The 26,073-nt window shown below is 53.4% G+C and overlaps 2 protein-coding genes across 6 annotated transcripts in view; one reads left to right on the top strand and one right to left on the bottom strand.

The window, feature by feature from the left end:
* Positions 1-140: 140 nt before the first annotated feature.
* CDIP1 (cell death inducing p53 target 1) lies at positions 141-25,476 on the bottom strand. Of its 4 annotated transcripts, none has more exons than XM_040459150.1 (6): positions 25,372-25,476; positions 4,124-4,201; positions 3,549-3,653; positions 3,292-3,447; positions 2,191-2,464; positions 141-2,081 (listed from the first exon to the last, which is right to left on the bottom strand). In XM_040459150.1, exons 3-6 carry the CDS (start codon positions 3,631-3,633, stop codon positions 1,970-1,972), a joined length of 627 nt encoding a protein of 208 aa, XP_040315084.1. In that variant the 5' UTR covers positions 3,634-3,653; positions 4,124-4,201; positions 25,372-25,476; the 3' UTR covers positions 141-1,969. The 4 variants fall into 4 exon arrangements, with proteins under 4 accessions (XP_040315084.1, XP_040315085.1, XP_040315087.1 ...); XM_040459151.1 differs by lacking the exon at positions 25,372-25,476 and adding an exon at positions 25,033-25,141; XM_040459153.1 differs by lacking the exon at positions 25,372-25,476 and adding an exon at positions 24,447-24,670.
* Positions 25,369-26,073, top strand: part of CUNH16orf96 (chromosome unknown C16orf96 homolog) — a 52,707-nt gene continuing 52,002 nt past the window's right edge. Inside the window, exon 1 of one of the 2 annotated variants that reach the window (XM_040459127.1) lies at positions 25,369-25,456. The gene's annotated coding sequence lies outside the window, so the exon portion shown is untranslated. Of the gene's footprint in view, positions 25,482-26,073 lie in introns of both variants that reach the window. The other variant, XM_040459125.1, reaches the window with a different exon arrangement.

Below are 26,073 nucleotides of genomic sequence, written 5' to 3'. Positions count from 1 at the left end.
CTGCCCAGAGCCAAATCTATCATCTGGTCTTGTGATTTTCTCTCAGAAGTGCTTTGAAGGTTTCCTACATTTTGAGATAGTTTGTTTATAAATAAGGATCAAGAACATTATGTAACAATTCATGGTCTAAAATACAAATGTGAATTTAAATACTTTTATTGATAGGAATCTGTTTCCTGTTTTATATTTTGAGGATCTGCAAAACTTTTATTCAAAAAAGGATTAAATGGTGGGGAAAACTTGTCTTCAACTCGTGACCAAGCCAACCCACTTCACAGTTAAGATGAGGGGTAGGGAAGGAGCTGGCTCAACCTGGGGGCCGATTGCCTACCTCCCATTAGCCTTCAGACCAGAAGCCTCAGCCCCAGTGGCTTGCTGTCTTGCTTAAGGGAGCAAGGGTATTTGCCTGCAGGGTGGGATGACCCTGAGCTCAAGCCAGGGGGCTCCAGCCTGCAGACCGTGTGGGCAGATGCCATGGTGTGGAGACGGGTGAGACCAGGATCAGAGACAGTAAGGTGACCCTACAGTGCAGTGAAGTGGACTCCTATCCTAGCCAGGTCACAGCTAGCATCCCAGGGCTCGTCCACCTCCACACTGGATTCCCAAGTGGCTTATTGTCTTCTCTGGGCAGTCAGTGGGTCATAAGCACTAAGACCCTGAGGACTCAAGCCCCTGCCCTTTGACCACTTCTAGCCCCACCCTCTTTCCCTTGAAGAAGGAAGCCAGGCAAGAGAGCAGAGGCCCAGGGCAGGGGAGTGAAAGGGCCAATTTAATGAGAAACTACAAACTGAGAGCAGCCATGATTCACAGTGACAGGAAGGCCATGCAGTGGCAGTGCGAGACGAGGAGAGGGGCGGCGGGTACAGCGGTCCACGTGATCAAGTTCACAGACAAACCAGGAAATACAGTGTGGGCTCAGGCCCAGGGCAGGTGTCCACCAGGGCACTTCCGCCACGTGTGGCTGCTCCTTCCTCATCCCCAGCCTGTCCTAGTCCAGTGCCACAGCTGCTCCTGCTGCAGTACCTGCTGCTGAAACAAGCACAGTGACAGCAAGTCAGCCAGGAGAAGGGGCCCAGCGTTTACTGGGAAGAGGATCCACGAACGCACTGCAAATCTGAGCGTGTTTGCGAAGCGGTCCCTGTCCCCTCCAGTCCTGGCCAGGCTACGCCAGCCCCTGGGCAAAGGTCTTGCTCACACACAGCAAGGATGTGGTATAGGCAGATGAGCTAGGCTCCTGGGCGTTCCTTCTGGCACTAGCAAAGATGGGTTTGTGGAGGGGTGGCCAGAAAGGGAGCTGGGCAGGGGCCAGAGGCAAGTCCCTTCTTGGCAAGCTTACCCTGTTACTTGCAGGTGTGCTAACCTCTCTACCTTACCCCAGGTGACTCCTGGGCACTTGGAAAAGGCGTTGAGTTTCGGAGTTCTGAGGGCCAGAGTCATTCCTTCTAATACTCATGCCCACCTCTGGCACCCCAAAACAGAGCCAGGCCTTATGTCCCTGTCCTGCTTGGGTCCACTCCCCCACTCTCAGCCCAGCAGATCAGAAATAACCGTGGCAAGAGATACAGCCCCAGTGCAGGCCCCAGTTCTGCTCTGGCTGCTTTTGGTCCCAGGGAGAGTCAGGACCAAATCTATACTTTGTACAGAAGAGGAATGAGAGAGACCCCAGCAGGGAGACTGTGCGAGGAGACCCTTCCCAGTTTATCTTCCTCATCACAAACACCAAGCAAACCAGCAACATGCGGCTCAGTGCCATCCCCCTGCCACTCGCTGACCCTTGGCCTTAAATCCAACAGAATTTTTGCCGAAGAGTCAGATGCTCAGGGAAGGGCAAGCCAAAAAGGACAGGACTTCCAGGGGACCGGTGGAACGGCTTCCATCCCCAAATGGGAGCAGGGAAGCGAGCCACTGAGCAAGGGGAGCAGAAGCACAGGGGGCCAGACTGACAGCAGGGAGTCCAGTCCCGGCTCCGTTAGCACAGGCGCTTGTACGTGTAGATGTAGGCTTTGCAGCTGGGGCACGTGTGCGTCACGTCCTTGAAATCGTTGATGAGGCAAGGGATCAAGCAGCAGCCCAGATCACACCTGAATCAGAGACCGGGAAGACAGGGAGGTCAGAGGAGAAGGCATTGAGGGCACCCAAGGCACCCAAGCTTACTCCAGCCCCTACCCTCTAGGCGCCCACACCACCTACCCCATGAAGCAGCAGAAGAAGCCCAGCACAAAGTTCATCAGGCCAATCTCATAGGAGATCTTGGTGGTGATGGCCTGCTGGCAGTGGGGACATACCGTCTGTACAGGCGCACCTTCAAAGATCTCTCCCTGCAGCACCGTCACCGTGGTGGCGGCCCCTGAAGGAACTAGGACTGTGGCAGTGTGGCCCCCAGGGCCAGGATAGGGCCCTGGCGGATAGGGCCCTGGTGGATAGTAGCCCATGGGTGGGTGGGGGCCTGGAGGAGGGTAGAAACCTGAAATGGCACAGAAAACAGAACAAAGACGTGGCTGGCTTGCCACCTGCCCCACGTGAGAGGTAAGCACAAGGCCCCAAGGACCCCAGGACACAAAATGAGGCCTCAGGGACCAGGTCCTGGGCCAAGGTGACCATGACAGTCTCCCAGCCCTTTCTGGTCCTGACCCTGTGAGCACCAGGACAGAGCAGCTACTTGGTCCAGCCAGACGTGGCAGAGCTGGGAGAAGACCTCATCTCTCCTTGGTCTCCACCTCATGTGTGTGCTCCCTGCCTCTGGCACAAAGGGGACGGGGCGCTGTGTCCCACAGGAGGGAAAGCCTCGCCGCACACCAGCCCAAGCCCCTCTCACGCACACAGGGCTCTCCTTCCCACCAGCGTCAGATCCTGCACTGAAATACCTGGGGCCGCCTGTGCAAGAGCCCTGGGACTTTCTCCAGCCTGAGGAGTCCTTCTGGAGAACTGCTGGGTGAGCAGGAGCCCAGACCTCCACCAGACTCCACGCCCTGGCAGGGAGAGGCCCCTGCAGCACCCATGAGTCAGTACCTCTCACAGGCCTGAGGAGCCTTCCCAGGAGCTAACCCTACCCCCAGCAGGGCCCAGGGCTCACATGGTTTGCCCACAATACCTGCACAGCAGCGCCTTGCTCTAGTTCACTTGTGCCCCACCCCTCAATCGTCCACACTGAGAGGCAGCCCCCCCCCCCCCCCCCCCTGCGGGGGGGGGAGGGCGGGCGGCCCACCTGCCTACCCCACCGGGTGGGTGGCAGCCCAGATAACACACTGGGTGCTGGGCAGGGCAGACCCCGTGCTCCCCTATCCTACTTACCTGGAGGCATGTACGTGCCGTCTGCATTCATGTGCGGGGGGATGAAGCCGGGCTGAGGCATCGCGTGACCTGGTGGCTCATAGGGTGGGGGACCGATGTCTGCGGGGGGCATCGACATGCCTGGTGGGGGCTGCATCACAGCTGGGGAGGTGCGGCCTGGACAGAGAAGGGCAGGAAGAGGGAGCTCAGAGGGCAGTGGCTGCAGAGTCAGGCACCAGCTTCTAGGAGCTGGGACCATCAGGGGCACTGAGCCCTACCTGGGGTAGGTGGGGCTCCACTCTTCTCCTCCAGAAGGGGGGCCGTGGGGCCTCCAGGATAAGGAGGGGGTGGCTCGTTGGACATCTCTGCTGTTTCTCCTGGGCCTGGAACAAAAACCCAGACGTGAACCAAGCTCCCAGCCTCTGCATGCTGGTCTGGCATCGGCCTGTGACCGTCCTCGGAGCCCAAGCACACAGCCTCCCGTGAGTGCTCCCACAGGTGTGCCCTGCCCTTGCAGTTCGAGTCTATTTTACTCCTCCACGTAAATCTCCGTGCTCTGGGTGGGGACAGGGCTTATGGACTAGGGCTAATTCCTTCAGGAAAGGGGTTTGGAGTCAGTGGGCTCCCTCTAGGCCCTGGAGATGCCCCACCATTGCCAAGGATATGCCAGGCCCAAAGCCACCATCCTGCACCATCACCCATGCCCCTGTATCCGAGCCAGAGGGCAAGGGTGCCCTGTGAGGGCAGAACATGGTAAGGCAGACCCTCCCTCCCTCCCTCACGGCAGCAAGCTGCCTCCGTGCCGGAGCACTGCGTGGCTTGCCTGTGGGAGAGGATCTGGGAGACTTGTTACCTCGAATCCCAGGCAGTCAGAAGGGGAAGCAGGAGAGGCTCCTTCCACTGCCACGCAGACACGCAGGCCTCTGGGGAGCTGTTGGGGGGTGGGGGGGGGGGAGAAGAGGCAGGCCTCAGCCACACTCCCTCCCCCATTCGGGGCTGGTTCCGCCCCTCCCAGCACAGCACCCTCCCACTTGCCCACCCACTCAGGTCCCCTTCCTCTCCGCTTCTGGTCCCAAGTCCCTCCCCAGCAGGCTCAGACTGGCCCCCACAGACCCGCAGCCACTGCAGGAAGAAATGAGAACAGGCGTCTCCCTACTCCCCAGCTCTCACAGCCGCTGTGCATGCGGCACAGAGGCCCTTGTGCTTGTTGAGGATGGGTAGGAAAGAAGATGCAGAGTGAAACATTTCCCTCACTTCTTTCCCTCCCAAGGCTCCCTGAGCACCTGCTGCTAGGCCCTAGGGAGAAACGGGAAACCTGGGGCCTTCCTGCCCTGGGTTGGCATCCTGTCTCCTTCAGCAAGACCCTTCCTTTTCACTGTGCCCAGCATAGAAGGCTAGAAATTAGCATTTTGAAGTAGGGCTTCATGTTTTTTTAAGTGAAATAAAATAATAGGAACTAACTCTAAACAGGACAGAGAGACATGCAGTGAAACCATCTCTGTCCTAGAGGCCCACGAGTGAAGTTCAGAGCCACATGGGGATGAAGGGCCCCAGACGACCCTACGGGGGGCAGAGGGAGCCTGGAGCCTCGTTAAATTTCACACATCAGTGGCAGGGCCTGAGAGACCAAGTCCAAGCAGCAAAAGAAATAAAATGGGTATCAGTAAAATTAAAAGCTTGGGTTTCAAGGGCACCACCAAGAAAGTGGAGAGACTGCACACGGCACAGATTTTTACACATCCTCTACCTGCTAGAGAACTTGTATTTACAATATCTATATAAAGAACTCTAACTCATTAACAAAAAAAACCCATTAAAAAATGGCAAAGGATCTGAATACACATTTCTCCAAAGATAAAAACAAATGTTCAATGAATACATGAGAAGCTGAACACCTAGCCAAAAGGAAATGCAAGTCAAAACCACAATGAGGTACCATTTCTTGTTACCACAACGAGAAAGTAACAAGTATTATGTAGAGAAACTGGAACCCCCACACTGCTGGGGGTGGGGCACACAAAAGCACAGCACCTTTACACTGCCTGGTGGTTCTTCAAAAGGTTAATACAGTTAATTACCACACGACCCAGGTGATTCCCTTCCCAGGTGTGTATACAGGAGAACGGGGAAAACACACAGAAACTTGTACACAAATGTTCACAGCAGCATTCTTCATAGTAGCCAAAAAACGTACGCAACTGACAGCATCCAACCACTGATAGGTCGATAGCCCAACTGTACATGTGCTGATGTGTGCCCACAGTGGAATGCTACAACCTGGATGAACCTGGAAAACAGGCCGCTCAGTGAAAGAGACCAGACACAAAAGGTACATACGGTGTGATTCCTTACATCCAGAACCGGCCAATCCAGACACAAGAATCATATTCATGGGTGTCAGGGCTTAGGAGGGTGGGGGTGGGCAGAGAGTGATGAATACGGAGTTTCCTTTTGGTTTCCTTGCCAACACTGGTAGTAATGATGGTTGCAAAATATATTAAAAACCAGTGAATTGGGGCGCCTGGGTAGCTCAGTCGGTTAAGCCTGTGACTCTGGATTTCAGCTCAGATCATGATCTCACAGTTCTAGAGTTCGAGCCCCTATCAGGCTCCACACTGACAATGCAGAGCCTGCTTAGGGTTATTTCTCTCTCCCTCTCTCTACCCCTCCCCAGCTCAAGCTTGTGCTCTCTCAAAATAAAGAAAATTTTAAAAATACAAGAGTGAACCGCACACATTAAATGGGGAAATCATATGATATTTGATTATGTCAACAAAACATTAAAAAAAAATTGCCTGATCTCACGCAGCCAGTCTCTCTGTATATCCCTGCCTGTCTTATGCAGTCACCCATATTTTTATATAGTTGCTGGTGTGACGGTTTTAATATGTATCACGTGTATTTTCTCCATCTTACAAGACACCACGACCATCAATTTTAATATTCCCTAAAATGGGCCCATCACGGTTTACCAACCCTTATTAAGGCATTTAGAAGGCTTCTTATTACCTTCAGAAAAAAAAAAAAAAAAAAAAAAAAAAAAAAAAGAGTGAGACAGAAAACCTTTGGCTAACACTCTTTCATTTTCTTGGGTTATTTCCTTTGGTCAAACCTGCCAGAAGTGAAATTATTAGGTCCAAGGGTATGGCCACTTTGTGCTTTTTGGGAAGGATGATGGCAACTTACAGTACAAACTTTGGATACTACTGTTAATTGCTAATGTGTAATGTTAAAATGACAACTTGGTTACTTACTTCTTTGACCACTATGAAGCAGAACATCTCCCAAGAGTTTATATATTATGACCTGTTCTTTTGAGTTGCTACTTCTAATAATCCTTTAAAGACATGGAAACCAAGAAAAGATGGGGACTTATCCAAGGTCATGTGGCATATAAGAAGAGGAGGAGACTTATCTGAGGTCACATGGCATATAAGAGGTAGAGTCAAGTCTAGGACCCTGGCACGACTCTCCCACCAACCAACCCTGCCTGCAGGAGAATTTCAATAGTGCACGGTCAAGAAAGGGAGGCCACAGAGTCTCTAAAGGGCATCACACGAGGTCTGCTTAGGCAGGACTGGAATGTGTGTGCTGGGCCTGGGGATCCTTACCAGCCCACCAGGCGCCCTCCCGACGGCAGGAAAAGGCAGCTTTCCTTAAGAGACTTGACTTGCGTCGGCGGAACACTCTGTATTACACTAAGTCTCTCTGATATGGGCCAATACCTGCCTTAAACTCCTATCCTACAACCATCTGGGATGCCCCTGAGGTGGCACCACTGTCTATCTCCAGGTCCCAGCTCACCAGGGACCCGGCCAGGAAGAAGAGCTTCTCGGGTGCTGGGAGAGAGGAACCAGCCTGGGTCTTCCAGGCACCCCCGTGTCCCGGGGCCACATGCGCACTTGTGCCACCTCTGAAGACACAAGAGTGGCCTGCCTTTTCACCATCATCACTAGATCTAATTCCATGGTTTCTGAGAGCACGAGATTCTGCTTCTGGAATTCCACTATCATAATGATGGCACGAGCCCACCACACAGGGCAAGGCCCTCCCCTGGTACCCACCCGACTGAGTTGACCGCTGTTCCTAGAGCAGGCACAGCTGCCAGCCACATGGACACCTGCAGTGTGCACAGGGATACTGCCACTCAGGCCACAGACCGTACCACCACCTGCCTCCATGCCTCCCTTGCACAGCAGGGCTCTGTTGCTCCCCTGTCTCACTGCCTTACCGCTACTCCCTCCCCTCCCCTCTACATCCAAACCGAACCATCTTCCAGCTGCCTTCTGTAACTGTGTCCTGTGGCAGAGACTGGGGTAGGCCCCTTCGGTATGGAAAAAGGTTTCTGAAAAACGGATCATCAACTTTTCTGGAATTCAATCTCCACCCCCCAGCGCCTCCCAATATAAAACCAATGTGCATGCCACAAAACTGCATCATGTGAGGTGTAATAAAAACTGTAAGACTGCTATGATCTTAAAAAAAAAAAAAAAAAAAACCCAACCCACATGTCCAAAAGCACAAGTTTTCCAATAAAAATGCACACTGCTCAAATTAAGCTACAAATGCAAACGTGTAATCTGAGATCACACCCTGGTCGGAGCATGTATCACCAGAGGCTAGGGAAGGCCACCAGACCCCGTCCCCATCGGTTTGCAGTTCCCAACAGAAGAGGGGGGGTCTGGGGGCCAGGAGTCCTGGGAGCTCAGTGAAGTCAACATGCAGTCCCGGAAACCCAAGACTGGCCTCTCAGTCTCCCAGTCCGGTCCCCAGCAGCGCACGGGTGTGAGGGCAGAGAGATGGGGCACCCAGGACACCAGGACTCCATACGGGAGCAGAGGTGCCCTCCATGAGCCAAAGCACATCACACAAGAAGGATGATTCTTTTTGTTAAGTTTGTTTATCTGAGAGATAGAGTGAGCGAGCAGGGGAGAGGCAGAGAGGAAGAGAGAGAATCCCAAGCAGGCTCTGTGTTGTCAGCATGCAGCCAGATGCGGAGCTCAATCTCACAAACCGTGAGATCATGACCTGAGCTGAAACCAAGAGTCAGACGCTTAACCAACTGAGCCACCCAGGTGCCCCCCAAAAAGGACAACTCTTAAACGAAGTGGTCATGTCACAGAGTCACAGTGCAGGCACCCCAGTCAGGGGCACGCCCCATGCAGGCTTCAAGGGCAGTGTACTCCAGGAACACAGACCCCCCACACCTTGCACAACCTCAGAAGTCCAAGAGATGTTCCTGAGTGAGGACCTGGTGAGGCAGTCTCTGGACACTCCTGGGGTGTTTGCTATGGGTGCTAACCTGTCCCCCTCAGTCCCACGGGGAAGCCCTCCTACCACCCCCACCTTGAGAAAGTAAGCACGCTCCTGTCACACCTAGGGTCACACATCCTTACAATCACAGTGTCAGGTGTTTTCAATGGCTTCTCTTTACCCTTCAGTTCCTGTTTCCTTGTTTTCCAGTGAAGGTCTAGGGACACTGAGGGATTTCCCACTTAGTCCTGGATGAAAGTGATGCCCCAGCCTCAACAGCTCCTACTTTACAAGCCAATGACCCTTGGGAAACAGAGCTGCTTTCCAGAGGCTGAAACTAAGCAGGATCTGGAAATGTGTGCAGGGTGGAGGTTAGGTTACTGGTTGGCACCTGGTCACAGGAGCCTCGAGTCAAAATGACAGAGGACATCAGTGTCCCCTTGACTGCATTTTCAGGATTGAGGCTGCCCTGGAAGTAACAGTCCTGACCTTTGCTGGGGGAGGGAGGCAGCTTGGGCCAGGTGGCTCATGAATTAGAAGGCTCAAGACTCCTGAGAAGGTTCTGTGGACTGTAAGATACACCCTGTGCCTGCAGCACCCCCCATGCTGTCCACTGTGATTCTTTGCACACTCATTTCCTTGAGATCGGCAAGAAAACCCTTAGAATGGAAAGGGCCATGGCCTGCCACAGGACAGTAAGGCCCTGGGGAGCTGAGGACAGATTCAGGAGAGCCCCAAAGGACGGGGGCAGTATGCCCAGGAGAGAGGTCCCGAGTGGTCGCTGGCAAGAGATGCATGGGCAGGCCTGCACATGCTTCTTGGCCCACTGAGAGACAGGATGGGGCCACCTGAGGCCCAGCCTGGCCCCCACACCCACAATCAACATAGGCTAGGACCCACTGTGCGTCCACGTAGAATGGAATTACTCAAGTCACCCTAAACTGAGATGAAAGCCACCTCCATGTCTGTCTGTCTGTGGACCTACGGCTGGCCTGTCTCTGCCGTGATCTCACTTTCCCAAGGGCAGCAGGTGCTAAGGCTTCTGGGGGGACGGCATGGATCTCCCGGGCACAGAGCCAGGCCCCTTCTGCAAAGCTGCCCACAGCTTCCCTCAGCCCCGTGGAGTCCTGAGTGCCACCTGCTGGACCAGCAGCCACTGGAGCCTGGCCCCACTTGGCACTCAGCGCAAGCCCACTGCAGAATACAAACTTCTGCCCTGCACCCCAAGGTGGGTTCCACCCTAAGCCGTACCACAGAGAATAATCAGGCCTAACGCCCATGGACAGGTTCTTGCTTCTCCTCTGATGAGCTGGAGGGGCCAAGTGAGGCTTCCCCAGGTGTGAGGAAAGAAATGATGTCCTGAGGTGCCTGCTAGGGGCTTTAGGCTGTGGGGCCATGAAACCAAGCAAAACTGTCTTACTGCCTCACCACCCCTACTCCTACCCCACCAATCCCAGGCCCTGTCTGCATCCAACACAATACTTTAAGCAGATGAGGAACGGGATAGCTCCAAGGACAGGACATGGTTCCAATGTGGGGGCAGGAAGGCAAGAACCCAAGACCCCACCCCCTTCTCCCATTCACAGCATGGCAAGGATCTGCCTCATGTCAGTCACCGGTTAACGGGAAAACAGGGCATACATGGAGAGTGTGGAGGTCTGGAGTCAGCCCTGGCCTTGAAGCCGGTGGCCTTGAGCGAGTCACAGGCCCTCTGTGAGCTTCGGTCTTCCTGGGACTAGAACCCCTGCCTCCTGACCAGGCTGCATGAACAGTGATAATGACACGTGCCTGGCAGACTCACTGTGCAGGGGAGCAGAGCCCTTTAGGGTCAAAACACACGTCTGCTGGGGGGAACAATAAGGCTCTGGAATCAGACAGTGGTGAAGGTGGCAGAGTTCTTTCAACATACTAAAGCCACTGAACTGGGCACTTTATCTTTATTTTAGAGAGAGCCTGCAATCGGGGGAGAGTGGCAGAGGGAGAGAGAGCATCTTAGGCAGACCCCACGCTCAGCATGGAGCCTGACTTGAGGCGCGATCCCACGATCCTGGGATCATGACCTGAGCCAAAATCAAGAGCTGGACATTCAACCAACTGAGTCATCCAGGCACCCCAGACTGTTTACTTTAAAAGGGTGGATTGGATGGCATGTGAATTACAATTACATCCCTCAAAAGCAAAACCCACCCAGGTGTAGCTATCTGTCTCTGTGTGTGCACCGTTATAAATCAAAGAGACAGAGAAGAAACACCCAGACCAAGATGATCATCTCTGGGGTTGAAGTCTGGCAGTCACGGTCAAGAAAGGTGAGACTTCTTTCATTACACACATGCGCAAGCACACACACATCTATTAAACAAAGAGGTATCTGTATTATTTGCTTGACTAAAATCTTGAAAAGAATACACTTTTAGGACAGAGCAGCAATGGGCAGCTTTGGTCCCTGGTGACACAGAGGAGGCATTCACCTCCTGGTGCACCGATTTCAGCTGCTTTCCTCTGTCCCCTCACATCACAGGGAGGAGTTACAAGCATAAGACCTCGGGGCCCTGGGAAATGCCTCTGAGCTCCACTGTGCTCCCAACTGTTCACCCTTTGCTGCAGAAGCTGCTGCTGATCCAAGGCGGGCTTCCCACAGGAGCTGGGTGGACCCGGGCCCAGGCCCACAGGACACACTCCTGCAGACCTGAACCGTCCCCCGCACACCGCCAAGAGCTACCCAGCCCTGCTCCCACAGGACCCCAGACCCAGGGCAGGGACAGAATGCCTGGTGCAAAGACCCATCTCTGCATGAGAGGGCTCTCTTGGAGGACGGAGGAGGGGCACAGGCGGAGGACAGTGCCCAGAAGGAGGAATTTGTGACCTCAGTCTCCCCAGGGGCCTGCAAGAGCAGTTCTCTAGTGTTGTGAGTCTCCGGACTCCCTCACACTCAATTATTGAGGACTCCAAAAAGGCTTTGTTTTTGTGGTCTACCAATACTTGCCATACTAGAAATGAAAAATGAGGACTTTTAAATTTATTAATTCATTAAAAAACAATAAATGCATTACATGTCAACATAAATAGTTAAAATAACTACCTTCTCAAACAACTACCTTCCTAAACAACTGTAATGAGACAACCGGCATTGTTTTACATGTTTGGAATCCTTTTTAATTTCTGGCCTACGAGAAGTCTGCTGGGTTCTCTTGTCTGCCTCTCCCTCCAGTCGGCTGTGCTATGTTGTTTTGGTCGAAGTACTAAAGAACATCCAGCTTCCCACAGATAAGTATCTGGAAATGGGAGGGGCATTTGAATAGTCCTTTCAGATCCGTAATTGTGGACATTCTTCCATACCACAGCCAAACCTGACAAGTGGTACCTTCTCAAAGGTTAGCTACAATATGGAATCTGAATCCTTAGTGAATTTTTCCCATGCCTGGTAACAATTCATTCTTCTACTCTGCATTTCGAATGGCTCTTTTACACATGCATGGCTTCTAACGGCACGCGTGGCTCATCTGGAAAACACGGAGCCCCAACTACGTAGAACTAACAGTGGGGACACACCTTACGTTACGTAGCATTCCCCACACTCAAATCACACCGTAACACCTCCAATCTCATCAGAAGAGTCTGTAACTAATGGGAAACTGTCAAGCTCACAGTGGCAGATACAAGTTTCTCATAATTCTAACTTCCCCTTGAAAGTTCATTTTATCATTGGCCACAAACAGAAGAACAAATTTATCACTGGCGACAATTCTAAAAACAGAGGGCAAGTGTTTTCCTTGAAGTAGCGGGCTCACTGTTCATTTTGAAGAAAATGCCCACTAAATCTCCAAGCCTAGGTAACCATGGTTTGTATATCAGTCGTTCTTTTAAGGAAACGTGGAGTACCACGAAAAAGCTAGTTCAGCTCACAAGTCAAATGACTATACATGTGCTTCTTCCTGGGGCATCCATCATGCTTGGTGTGTGCATTGATCTGTCACGTTTCATCATGTAGAATGTTAAAAAGATGTGTACTCGAGGGTCAGGATTATTTAATAAAATTAATCATTTTTACTGCTTTCTCTCGTAGGAGTCATGGGTGTGGTGAACAGAATCCCAACAGCAGTTTGGTGCCCTCGCTGCTTTTGCACCACAAAAGCAAAGCCAGCATGCTGAGAAGGGCAATGTCTTAGCGTCGCTGGATTTGTGACCGTCAGACTCCCGGAAGCCTCCAGGAGACCGCACACATCACCGCTTGAGTACTGCTGGGCTAGGGGAGCCCGCAGACTGGAAGGGGCTCCACGGCCAGGGAGGGCTGGGAGAGCCGGAGTGGCCCAGCCGGTGAGCCCGCCCCGCCCAGGGACGTGGGCTTTCCAGGAAGCATCTGACCAGCTCACACCAGCTGACCACTTTCCAGCTGTGTGACCTCACCGTGTCTCAGATTCCAGAGTTTGTAAATAGAGGAAAGCATGCCTACCTCGGGGGGTTGGAGCAAGGTTTAAGGTCAACGGTGTGTGCAGTAGCTCGGGACCTAGCACAGAACACCGAATAATGGCACCTGCTATTATCATCGTTCACTCTGAACAACCTGCAACAGGAAAGAAAAGGAAACAGGCACCATGGCCTCTGCCACGCAGCTCCTGCCCCTACAACTGTGGGTGTCCCGGTGCGTGCTCCCCACAGGATCCTGGGGTGACTCGGAATCTCTGCCACACAGCTCCTGCCCCTACAACTGCGGGGGTCCCGGTGTGTGCTCCCTACAGGATCCTGGGGTGTCTCAGAATCAAACCCCCTCTGAGTAGCTCAGCCCCGCAGAGTTCCTTGGTGACAGAGCCAAGTTGAGGCCACTTGCTCTGTGGGACTCCTGAAGAGATGCTATGTACGAGGTACCAGACGGCTGCTCCCAAAGGGCCCACCTTCACAGGCAGTGACGCCCCTGGAAAGGGTGCTCAGCCCGGACACTCTGGGCATCTGCCCGAAAGCCTGGGGCAAGGTGGCCGGGCGGCAGCAGCTGCGGGACCTTTCTGAAGGCGGGCTGGCCTGCGCACTGCCCCCCTCTGGAGGAACCACCTTCCTGGCAGCAGTGGCACTAGGAAGCCAGCTGGCCCCAGAGGGGCTCCTCTGTCCCCAGGATGCATGTTCCAGGTACCTGGCTTGGAGCAGGACTTTGGGATTTGTTGGGGAAACTCAGCTTTCCACGTTGCCCACAGCCTCCCACGTGCTGGACAGATGGGCACCCGCTGCCCAGGAAGGTTAGAGGCCCGGGGTACACAAGCCAAACACCCTCTCGGTGTCCAAGAGCCACCCAGAAAAGGGGGAAGGAGAGCCTGCGTTGCCCCCTGCTGAACCCCCTCACAGGAGGCCCGGCCCACATGTAAGTGCATCATCCCAACCTTACCTGCCCTCCCTGGAGGCTGTGTGAGAACTGAGACATGGATGTGGAAAAGCCACGGAAGGACAAGGCCAACGGGAGGTGTCAATGACTGGGAGACTTACTTGCCAGGGACAGTCACAGACTTCTGGGGCAACACCATGCACTGTTCTGTTATCCCAAGCCCCCCGGGCTGGGCTTAACAGTCTGTGTGATCGCCACTTCACAGAGGTCCTTGCAGGGTGGGACGGTGCTTCTTCTGGGAGTAACCAACTGTTGGTTCACAACGGTAGTTGTGTAGCATGCAGGAAGTGACAGCACAGTCCCTGCCTTCCAGAAGCTCACAATCAGCCGGGGGAAGACAGGCATTAAATAACCACACCAAACGCTAAACCTAATTACAAAGTGTGCAGTGTAGTCTAGGGGACTTTGAAAGCACAGAAAAACTGGACACATTCTGGGGGTCAGGGAATGGCTCTCTGAGCAAGCCAGGAGGAGGTGGAGTTAATGAGACCAGCAGGCCAAGGAAGGGATGGGAGCAGTGGCTGAATGGGGAGTGACAGGTGAAGGACAGAGGCCACACCACTGTGGGTGGCCAGATCCCAGCCCGGAGCCCCTGTTCAAGCTGCACGGCCACAGGGGGCTGCTCTGCCGGAGCACACAGACGGTGGACCCCCATGGGGGAGCTGCACCAACAGGCAGGGTCAAGGGCCGGGAAGCCCACAGCACCTCCACAGCAGCGCCCTGGCCTCTTCTTTCCTGGCCTGTGATCCTAAATGGTGCCCCGCATCCCCAACCACTCAATTTTCAGGAACAAAGATGTCAACTTTCTTTCTCAACCAGCAATAAAGTTTTGAGAGCACAGGGTTCAATGGCATCCTGCCCACTATGACAGACTGTAGGACCTTGGACAAGTTACTGAATCTCTCTGAGCCTCAGTTTCCTTACGTGGACCACCACACTCCATTTTTATTCAGGGCAACAACGTCTTAGCTAAGATACTCCCAAACCTTTTGTCCAGTCACCTGTGACCACACGACTACACTCTGGCCAGTGAGTCATAGAGTAGTGATGTAAGGACTGGCAGGAAGGTGCTAGAGGGGAGCCACCTTTCGTCCTCCTGCCCTCCTGTCCGCTGCCTGGAATATGGATGCAGCAGCTCCCAGAGCCATGCTTGACCACGAGGTGACTCTGGGCATGGAAGCCACACCAAAGACACGTGACGGTGCCCAGGCCGTGGAAGACCAGAGACACCACGCAGGCACTGAGATTACCACTTCCCGTCTCTTCCGTGTGAGAAAGAAACAAACTTGCTTTAAGTTGGTTTCTTTGGGTTTCCTCGTAAATGCAGCCAGACCTAATTCCAGTAATCAAAGAGAAACAGAAGTGCTAGTTTTCCAGCAATTCTCATACTACAGTCGGAAATTACTGGTAAATTTCAAGTTGATTATTCTCAAGGAAGGAATACAAGTGTCATTAAAAGTATACAGTGCTGGGGTGCCTGGGTGGCTCAGTCGGTTGAGCATCCGACTTTGGCTCAGGTCATGATCTCACAGTTGATGGGTTCAAACCCCACGTCTGGCTCTGTGCTGACAGCTCAGAGCCTGGAGCCTGCTGTGGATTCTGTGTCTCTCTCCCTCTCTCCCTCTCTGCCCCTCCCCTGCTCATGCTCTGTCTCTCTCTGTCTCTCAAAAATAAATAAATGTTAAAAACATTTAAAAAAAAAGTGTACAGTGCTAGGGGCACCTGGGTGGCTCTGTCAGTTAACTATCTGACTTAGGGTCAGGTCATGATGTCACGGTTCGTGGGTTCAAGCCCCGTGTCGGGCTCTGTGCTGACAGCTCAGAGCCTGGAGCCCGCTTCAGACTCTGTGTCTCCCTCTCTCTCTGCCCCTCCCTGGCTCATGCGTGCACTTGCTCTCTCTCTCTCTCTCTCTCAAAAAATAAACATTAAAAATGCTTTAAAAGAAGGTACAGTGCTAGTTAGGCTGAAGGTATGTCGACAAGTGGTCCATAGCTGAAAAGCTCCCATTGTGGACTTCCCATGGACTTGGCTTTCTCTAGCCTCCGCACAGGTTCACCAAGCAGGCCCTGGAGCTGCCAAGTTCTAGCCCCAGAGGGCCTGGGAAATCCTGCCTGTGGCCCATTTCCATTGTTCTTACCGATGGAGGCGGGATGAGAGACAATCCTTCCCTCAGATAGCATCGCTGGTGGCTGCGAACGACGTATTTTTACACGTGAACAGGGGCTTATCTGATGCCAGGGGAATTCTAAATATTCAAAACAAGCTAAAGACACGGAAAGGACCAGAAAGCAGATCTGGTTTTCCCATCTGCCTCTCTCATCCCACCCAGCCTGCACGCTCCTCCCTGATCACGATCACCGCGCCAAACAGCTAGTACATCAGCCCAAGCCAATGGCCCCATGAGCCATCACCGGTGCCCTTTCACAGGGAGGCCTGCGCCCTGAAGTCCCAGGTCGAGCTGAAAGGACAGAATCCTCACCCGGTGCCCGGGCGCCAGACCCCACACCAGCCGTCTGGTCCCCCAGCTTTCTCATGTGTAACATGGCAGCAGCAGCCCCTGCCCCCACAGATGTGTGCAGAGGCATAAATGAGGCTGGGAGGAGCACACAGCTCAGAGCCTGTCACACGGTGCTCAACGCAAATTCTTGCTCACGTCACTTGTATTTACGGAGCCGCAAGCAGAGCATGAGAAGTCCACAATTAAAAGAGAGAAAATACACTGGTTGCTCTTAGAAGCAAAATCAAAAGGCAGACAGACAGGACTCAAAGAATGGGTCTAAACTAAAAAGCAGTAAGATCTCCAGGAGCTGTGACGATGACAACGGTAATAACTGTACAATTTACATCATGCTGTATTCTTGTCAAAGCCTCGGCAAACCACTCTGAGTCCCCGAGTGTCAGGAGCACGTGGGCCACAGCAGAGCAGGTTAGTAGGGCTTGTCTGGAGGACAATTTTGCTACCTCTTCATTCTATTTGACTAATTCCATTTCAAGGCACTTGTCCTAGAGATAAGTGAACACGTGAGCAAAGAGTCACATGCAAAGTGTTTGTATGTATCAACATCTTGTGTTCCACCAAAGGGACTGGTTACCCACGTGGTTTATCCATACAGCATAATATTTTTCGCCCCAGAACATGATACAGACCCATTTCAGAGGTAGAAAGGTTGTCTTTTTTTTTTTTTTTAAGTTTTTAATGTTTATTTTTGATAGAAAGAGAGAGGGAGACAGAGTATGAGGGGGGGAGGAGCAGAGAGAGAGGGAGACACAGAATCCAATGCGGGCTCCAGACTCTGAGTTGTCAGCACAGAGCAGAGCTCGAACCAAGAACTGTGAGATCATGACCTGAGCCGAAGTCGGATGCCTAACCAACTGAGCCACCCAGGCACCCTGTGATTCTACTTTAAAGATATATATTTACATACAAATTACACACCAAATGTGAAGAATTGTTTTCTCTAGGTAATAAGATTTTGGATCACTTGTTTATATACAAACACACATACTGAAAGTTTTACCTGTAGTTTCTAATTTTTCTAGGATGAGCGGCTCCTTTGACTGGTTCCTTCCCAAAAAGGCTCCTAAATGTAGGCATATTCCTCCTCAATCCTGAAAGATACCTCCAATTGTAATCGAATTTTGCCTACAGGAAAAGCAATAGTCCAAGAAGCACACCCGAGGACTGTTGATTTCCCAGCTCTCCTCTCAGAAGCGGTGTGACGGTCTTCACGCTGGTCCCATAAGAGTCTGCTAGCAGGAGCCGGTTCTCTGGACCAGGGCACCTTGCGTCCTCCAGTAAAACTGAGGGTGCGGACCCATAAGCTGGAACATAAAGGCTATCCAAGGGTGTTCTAACCTCAGAGACCCTGCCTGGGGAGCCAGCAGGTCACGTGGCAGAGGAGGGCAGGAAGAAGAGCCCAATGGACGCATGTAAAACCGAGATGGACAAGGTTACTGGGCTCGCCTGAGGCCAGCAGCTGGGGCAGGCGCTGGTAGTGCAGGCCAGGCCTCTGACCTGTGGTCCAGCATCTCCTCTGCCTTCAAAGGTGCCCCCCGGCAGGATGGGCCTCCGGAGCCTGACAGAGGAGGAGGAGGAAACGCAGACCAGAGGAGGAGGAGGATGGAACGAGGGTAGAAAACAGAGCCGCAGCCCCCAATGAATAAACAAGTCATCTGCACCTGTCCGACAGGCAGGGCTTGTGAACTAAAGGGCCAGCTAATTTTAGAAGCAGGAAGAATCTACAGAACCATCACTTAGACAACCACGAAGCCCTGAAAAGAAAGAATCCTTACCTCTGCCTGCACTGAGCTGACACAAAGCAGTCTTTGCATGGACTCCATTTTAATCAGTTATCTCAGATCAAGACATACCATTCTGATCCGTGTAAAAGCACGAGGCCCTACGTGCAACCAAGCCACATGGCCACGACAGCCACAGCCACCCAGCTGGAAGAATCTTACTTCAGACACAAATGACTACAGTGTCGTTGCTGGCCCAGCAGGGGAGCTTAACCAGACCTTATCCAGGTCTCCCTGCCCAGAGCAGTGAGGAAGTATTCGTACATCATTTACATCCTTCCTGTTCCAGGGCATTCTCCCAATTATCTTAAACAAAGCACAGCTGGGTGCAGAACAGGAGTTGCAACAACCTCACCAGTGCCAGCGTGACATGCTGCTAGAGGTCGTCTGGATGGCACCAAGTGAAAAAAGCCAAAACCAGTCGACATGTCACAGATGAGTAATTCTTCCTGGAGACCACTGCAAAGGTTGGATGTTGTCAGAGACAAGCATCTGAGGAGCACACAGTAAGAAGCTATGTTGCAGGATCAATGGAAAAAGCTGAGAAACCAGAACAGTCCAGGGATACGCTCTCCAGTTGAAGCGTGCCAGTCAGGCGGGGCTGGTGTCCACGACGACATGATGTCCACAAAGGTGAAAGGGAAGAGTGGGAACAAAAGTGCTCCGCACGTGAGTGAGGAATACACCTAACCCGTATTTTGAATTACCTTACAAGTAATAGTATATGGAAGGTTAACGAAATTCCTATCACTGTCAATGGACATCTGGCCCAAAGAGTTTACTCATGCCACTTGGGACAGAAGAACTATTTTCGATCTTCTTCTTGGGAAAATGGGAGCTCACACTATATCTGGAGTTGCCTTATTTATGGCCATGTGCATACTTCTCTATGAGTCACACATCTAGAGACCACCTTTCAGGCGAGAAATATCATCACAGATCACAAAGTCCAGAGTCTCAGCTGACATTCGTTACTCTTCAAACATCGCCTAAACACCCACCAGAGGCAGGGGGCAGTGCCGCAGCCAGTGACGGGCAAGGACAGGCAGCGCCCACCCCCCCCGGCTGCTCTCGGACTGCGAGCGGGCCCAGCTTCTCGGAGAGGGGTCCGGCCTCGTGCCCGATGTGCATTCGACGCACCGGTCTCAGCCCGGTCTCTTTTCTCACACGTACTCAAAAGTATGCTCCAGTGGATCCCACACTCCCACAGAGGGCTGCGCACACAGGAATGCCACCATGAGTTTACAGGGATTTCACTCACCCAGAACTGAAAGAGAAACAACTCAAGTGAGCTGACCAGTCCCCCTGCTTTTCCCTCAGTGAAGGCCGAGCTGGGGAGGACCAGAACGTGGGAGCACGCGCGGCCTCGTCAGGAGCCCAGTTCCTACAAGCCTCTGAGCTCACAGACAACTCAAGGCCTCTCTAGGGCAGGTGGACCATGAGGTGTCTGCTCCACCAGCTGACTTTAGAACCCAGCCACTGAATGTTCAGTTGGGAATTCCACCCTGTATTCAACAATGTATTATTACCTGTACTTCACGGAGCACCAGGGCACACGCAGACCATGGTCCCTACACCTCAGGACTTTACCAGCCCTTACAAAGACAGGACAGCTGAAATGCAGACACACTATGCAACTTTCTTCAATACATAAACACCCAGCACACCTATAAGCCAGGCACTACCTACGCCCTGAAGATGGGGAAAGACATGTCTTAACAGACCTTACATTTGGGGGGAGATAGAACACAGAAACAGGTAAAGATTACAGTTGTCAGACAGTGATGCATGCCATGGAGGCACACAGAACAGGGAAGGAAGTGCTACAGGGATGCAATTTTAAACAGGGAGGGTTTCTCAGAGTGGGCAGCCCTCAGGCCAAAGATGGGACAGGCCACGTGCACAGCTGTGCAAAGAAGGTCCAAGCAAAGAGGGTTAAGCGCAGAGACCTGCAGTGTGCCCACACCACGCTGGGGGCTGGGGAGCGTGGGTGCCCGGAGAGTGGGAGGAGCTGAGGGCAGAGAGACCGGCCCTCAGGGGGAGGCAGGCCAGGTCCTCAGGCAGCTAGAGGAAATCCACTTTTATTCCAAGTGAGATGGAGGGCTTGGAAAATCAGGTTGTCCGTTTGTCCCACGGCTCTCTACTTCCTGCACGATGCCTGGTGTACTAATGTGGGTCCCCAAAGTCCTGACATCAACAGGGGGCTGCTAGAGGTTGGGAACCCTCAGCACTCAGCCCCCACCTGTAGGAGGCATGCCTTCTTTTTGGCCAGTTTGAGTGGGGCCACAGAGAAATGGGACAGGCAAAGCAGGTAAATGCACACAGAAATACACATAACCACAGCTTGTCTACACAGGACAGAAACTGAGGCCTGAGCCTCAGACAGCAGAGAGTGCCCCAAGAGTCCAAGAGGTGAGAAGGGGCCCGAGGGGGCCTTCCAGCCTGGAGCAGTGCGGAACTCTCCCAGGACCGGCAAGGGCCAGCATTACCAGCACAGCTGTCACTATCTTAAGTCTGTCTTTTCTTTCTTTCAAGGGACTTAGATTCTTCACTCCTTAATTCAGCCAACATTTCATGGGCCCCTCCATGGAGGTCACTCATCTTGTGGTCCCCGCCCTCAAGGAGCTGCACATCCTGCGACCAAGCCAGCTCACACTCAGGAAGAATTTGCAAAAGATACTGAGCAAAACCCAGATGAGAACCCAGGACAGCAGATGCTCCAGGTGAGAAGGGGCTTCTGTGGGTCAGGGCACTGGAGAGGCTTCAGGCCATGTGGGCCCTGCAGGAAGGAGGGTGGGGATTCCAGGCCTGGGACACCAGAGTCACCATGAGCAGAGGGGAAACAGAACACTAGGGTCAAGGGCTCAGCTTCCCCAGCAGAACCAGCAGCTCCCGGATAGCATGGACAGGGTCTGGGGCCAGTATCTCCACAGCTCTGGGAAGCACGTCAAATACTGGCTGACTCGGTGGATAAGTAATGCAGCCTGGCTGGTACTCTGGGCAGGGGCTCTTCCCCATCCCATAGGCCCTATGTCATTAGCAGTACCCCATCCCCAAGACGGATGTCTGAGAGGTGTTCCAGACTCTTTTCTGGCCCTGCTCTGGCAAGCCCTGCCAATGTCATGGTTCAGAAAGGTCTGAGATCCACTTTGTCACCTACTGGTCAAGGTCTAAGGGGGAAGAGTCTAGACCTGGCCCCATGTTCCCTGTCTCTCCACTGCACTCTACTGCAGCCACCCAGATTGCAATGCGCTCTTCTCCAAACAAAGCAAACCCCACCCCTACGGAAGGACCTTACCCAGAACCCTCCCTCAACCTCCACACACCTCCCCGGACCCCTTGCCTTCCCTGTGACTCCCTTCACACTTTACTCACCTCCCAACCAGAGCAACTGGGGGGGGCTCTCCCACTTGGGTCCCCACAGGCCTTGCCCAGCCCCTGGCATGGGTATACAAAATAAGCGAGTCCGTGAGGGTTGAGGTCAGCCTAATCAGGTTTCCTGTGCTATTCCTGGCCCAAATGCCCACCACCCACAGCCACGGGGCCAGAACACAGCCGTAGCAGAGATAGAGTCCCTGATTTCCTGATGAAAGCGCCTTTGTTTATGGTCAAAAATCCAAAAGACCCCTTTTCTAGAGTCACAGGCAATGCCCTGGAGCACTTTTCACTATGAGGCCAGGACAGCCCATGTTCCCCTCAGCATCACCCCCTTCAGCCCTGCTGTGCCACTATCTGGCCATCTTCCAAATCATCCCTCAGCTGTGAGACGCAACACAGGTGAGGACGCTGCCAGGTGGGCCCAAAGCAGGTACAGAGAGAACTCCGGGCAAACACAGCTGCATTCGCTGCTGCCTCCCCAGCCTCTAAGACCTTTGTCCTTAATACTGATTAGGACTGTGACAAGTTTCACTTCCTCCCGGAGGAACAGAGGGTTCGAATTCTCCCCAAACCCCACCCCGGACACATCTTCAGCCCTCTCTACCTCCTCTGCCTTCCCTGGCCTCTATTTCTCCTTCAAGGGAAAACAAAGACATTGAAAAGATGTGAATTCAGACTGAATCAACACTTATTGGACACATCATGTATCCAGCACATCCCCAGTTTTTACTGGACTTTCATGAGAACTCGTGGTAAGAATCAATGGTGCTGGGACTCCCAGTGGCCAGACCACAAAGGGGACACGAAGGGGCTCATAGTACCCATGGATAAGGAGCACCAAAATGACGATGACAAACGCTTTCTGGAAAATTGATCCAACATTCCCAAAAAACATCACAACCACTTTTATGGAAGCAATCAGGTCACTGGACTTCCTTACCCTGCACTGCATGATTCTGTGCTGGTTTTAGTTCGTCTGACATGAGGGGACACTAATCTTTTAGTGAGAACAGACACAGGACTATCTCACCTGGGTGTTGCTTTTCACCTAACACAGATGTAGCAAATGAGGTTCTGGGAGGGCAAATGCCCGGTCACACAGCTTGGAAGCGACAGAAGTGCCCCCAGCACGGTCTGCCGAGTCTAGACAGTACTGGCCCCAGAACCCCACCATTGTCACCAGAACCTGATGACTCACAGAGCAGGAAAGGTGCTTGGTCTGCAGGCTCAAGAGCAACCAGACCTGCCTCTCCCTGGGTGGGCTGCCCTCTCCGGGGAGACGCTTTGCCACAGGCCCAGGCCCAGCACCCCTCTCCTCTGCAGCACTAAATTGCAATGCAGTATTCCCATCTCCTGGGGAGACGTGCCTGGGAGAGTCCCGACTGCAAGGATGAGAAGCCGGAAGCCGTCTGTGGGGTTCTAGAAACTGGCACGCTCCCCCTCTGTACACTCCATTTCCAAGTCCCTTTGTGGAGGCATAATAAACCTCACGCCACCCCTGTGAGCCTGGCTCTCCTCTCTCCTCCCCACTGAGGGCCAACATTAGCTGCTGAGCTCCCCCTGCATGCTGCCTTCCCACCAGCGTGACCGCTTCCATTCATGTAAGGACACAGACATCAATATAAGGTGCCGTGACTCTAACCGCCACAGTCCCCTGTGTCCTACATGGATAAAAAGATGTGCATGCCCTTTGAATGGTGTTTCTGAAACTGGAGACAAATTTCCACAGGACTGGTCAATTCTCTCCCTCTCAGACAACCAGAAAGGATTAAGGGTTGGTGTTTGTGGCTACAGAACAAAGTACTCAGCCCAGGGGACTCAAAGCTTGTCAACTGGGCTATGCAGCGCTGTTCCCTTGGAGTTTTAGAAAATACACCAAACAGGCAGGCTCAAACCAAGCAAGCTTACTCTGTGAAGAGCAGAGACAGAGTATTCAGGCTGACAACCTATCACTACGGCTGGCATGATATGCCGGAGCAATCTATTAGGATACATTTCATTTGTGGCCCCTCAAAACAGTTTTGGTCCCTGACATATTACTCTACGTCCCACACTCCATGTTTCTGCTCTTAGTGATTTTGGAGCCATGGGCCGCTGTTTTCCAAGTCTTTGTAAGAGCACGTGTAAAGTTCTTTCCTGGTTCCACAGGCCCATCCTATGGAAAAACCTCGAAACTCCTTCAGCTCCACAGGGGTGGGAGACAGAGAAATAAACCTTCAACACCCAGGGCTTCTGTTAGTTAAAAAACAACATGCAAGATTCTACGACTCTATTATATACGTGTTTAACTATTTGGGAGGGACACAGACTGATGTCCACACTGACTTTGACATACATAAACAAACAAGGTGGCCTGTTGCTTAGATTTGTGATAAAATCCAATAAAATATTCTAAATTTTAGGTGGTGGCCTATGGGCATTCAGCGTAAAGTTCTCTCAACGTTTAGGTATCTTTCAAAATCTTCATAATTAAATGTGGGAATTGAGGGCAAGGCAGAGCTGGCACACCTCCTCCCACCCCACTCCTAAGTCAGCCCGGAGATAAGAAACCAAGTGCCAAGGAGAGAGGTCACACTTATCCTGGCACTGCCCGCCTTGCAGGAGGGACCAGGTTACATACAAACCTGGTATAAATGCTCTGCCCCAGGACCTCCGTCCTTCACTTTGATAAAGCTTCTCAACCCCAAATGTGACTGAGAATTAGCTGGGGAGCTTATTAAACAGTCCTGGGCACATCCCATAACTGCTGAATCAGAACCCGGGGGAGGGGGGGCTGCCCCCAGGAACCAACCCTTTTAACAAAGGCCCTGCCCTGGTGATTCTGAGGCAAAGGATCTCAAACCCACACAGGAGAAACTCAGAGTCGCTAGCTCCTTACCTGACACCTGTTGAGAAGCCTCCTGGGAACATTTAGAGGAAAACAGAAACGCACACCCACGAACAAGTGCCCAAAGCCGGGCTAGAAAAAGCTGTGAGAGTTCAACTACACCGAGGTCCTCGACGGCACGAAGCCGGGCTCAAAGCCAGGCCAGGTCACTGCCTCCGGCCGGGCGCGGACGCGGAGACCTACAGACGTCGGCGAGCGGGGACGGGCGGGGGAGGGAGAGGCGCGCGGGCCCCTCGGGCCTGCCAAGGTCACCGAGGAGCTCAGCAGGGGCTTCCGTCACAAGGACCCTGCCCCCGACCCCCTTTCCTCGAGGACACAACCGCCGCGGAAAGCCGGAGACGGTATTTCCCCGACCTTCCCTACTGGGGATGTGCGAGAGGTGATGAGCGAGCAGGACCCCGAAGAGCGGGCCGGCAGCCCCCAGGGCACCGGGCCCCGGCGCCCGCCCGGGCCTGGCGAAGCTGGAACCACAGCCCCGCGGGGAGCCGGCCAACCCAGCGACGGTGCGACGTCAAAACCCCGAAGGCCGCTCTGGATCGCATCAGCTCCCGCTGCGCCGCCCCCGGGGACCCTTTACCTCGGGAGGCCGGGCGCCCGAGGCCGAGCGAACGCCAAAACAGGCCGGGGTCCAGGCGCTGGGAGGACGAGACCCTCAGCCCCGCGGGGCTTTGCGCGCACGCCGCCCCCCGCCCGCCCAAAGGTCTCTGGGAGATGTAGTCCGTCTGTGCGCCTGAGGCGCGCTCCGCGGGCCGGGGAGACCACAGTGCCCGACATGCACCGCGCAGGCGCCGCAGGCGGGGGCTGGGGGCTCCGCGGTCCGAGGTCATCCCCCCTCCCCCCGGGGGCCGCAAGCGCCCAGCCCTGCTCCTGGGGGAAGCTCCCTGGGAAGCTGTCTCCAGTGGCCGAGGCGACTCACCGACCCCGCGGCACCCGCTGCGGCCGCAGCAGCTGGAACGGCCACCTCCGCAGCTCGCCGTCGCGCGTCTGTCAGAAGGAGGCGGGTAGGCTTTGGAGCAGGGCGTCACGGTGAGAGGCGGAGCCATGAGGTCAGTGCGGGGGCGGGGCTTCTGGCAACACGTGACGATCCCTGGTGAAGTCAGGGTGAGCAGAGGCGCTTCGGCGAAGGCTGGACACGTGGGAGGGCCGGGATAGATGTGTCCGGCGAAAGAGGAGCCGGAAGCTAAGAGAAGGACCCAATTAGCGCTCCCTCCCACCTTCCGGGCACCAGGGCATCCGTCCAAGCAAGGTGCACCTTCCTTCCATTATTTAGTCAACAAATGCTTATTGAGAGGAGGTGCTGTGAGTTCTGATAATGTGCGCAGAATGGGAGAAGCTTTAGATGCCTGGTGTGGAGGGGCCAAGCTGAGGTCAGTTAAGGCAACATTCTGCCCTATTTTAGCTCTCATACCGTGAAGTCGTGTCTTTGTGTATGTTTAGTATCACGTCTTTTGCCTTCTTGCGCTTTTTGTTGATTTTCCTGTTTAAAATGGTGTCTGAGCATAGCCCCAAAGCACTGTCCAGTGTTCCTAAGCACAGAAAGGCTGTTATGTGCCTTCAGGAGAAAATACCTGTGTTAGAAAAACTGTTACGGTTATGTTATAGTGGTGTTGGCTGTTAG

Source organism: Herpailurus yagouaroundi, unplaced genomic scaffold (genome assembly GCF_014898765.1).
Source record: "Herpailurus yagouaroundi ecotype Mexico unplaced genomic scaffold, PumYag 222, whole genome shotgun sequence".
Lineage (NCBI taxonomy): Eukaryota > Metazoa > Chordata > Mammalia > Carnivora > Felidae > Herpailurus > Herpailurus yagouaroundi.
The sequence above is the reverse complement of the archived record's forward strand: the minus strand, read 5'-3'. Positions and strand labels throughout refer to the sequence as shown.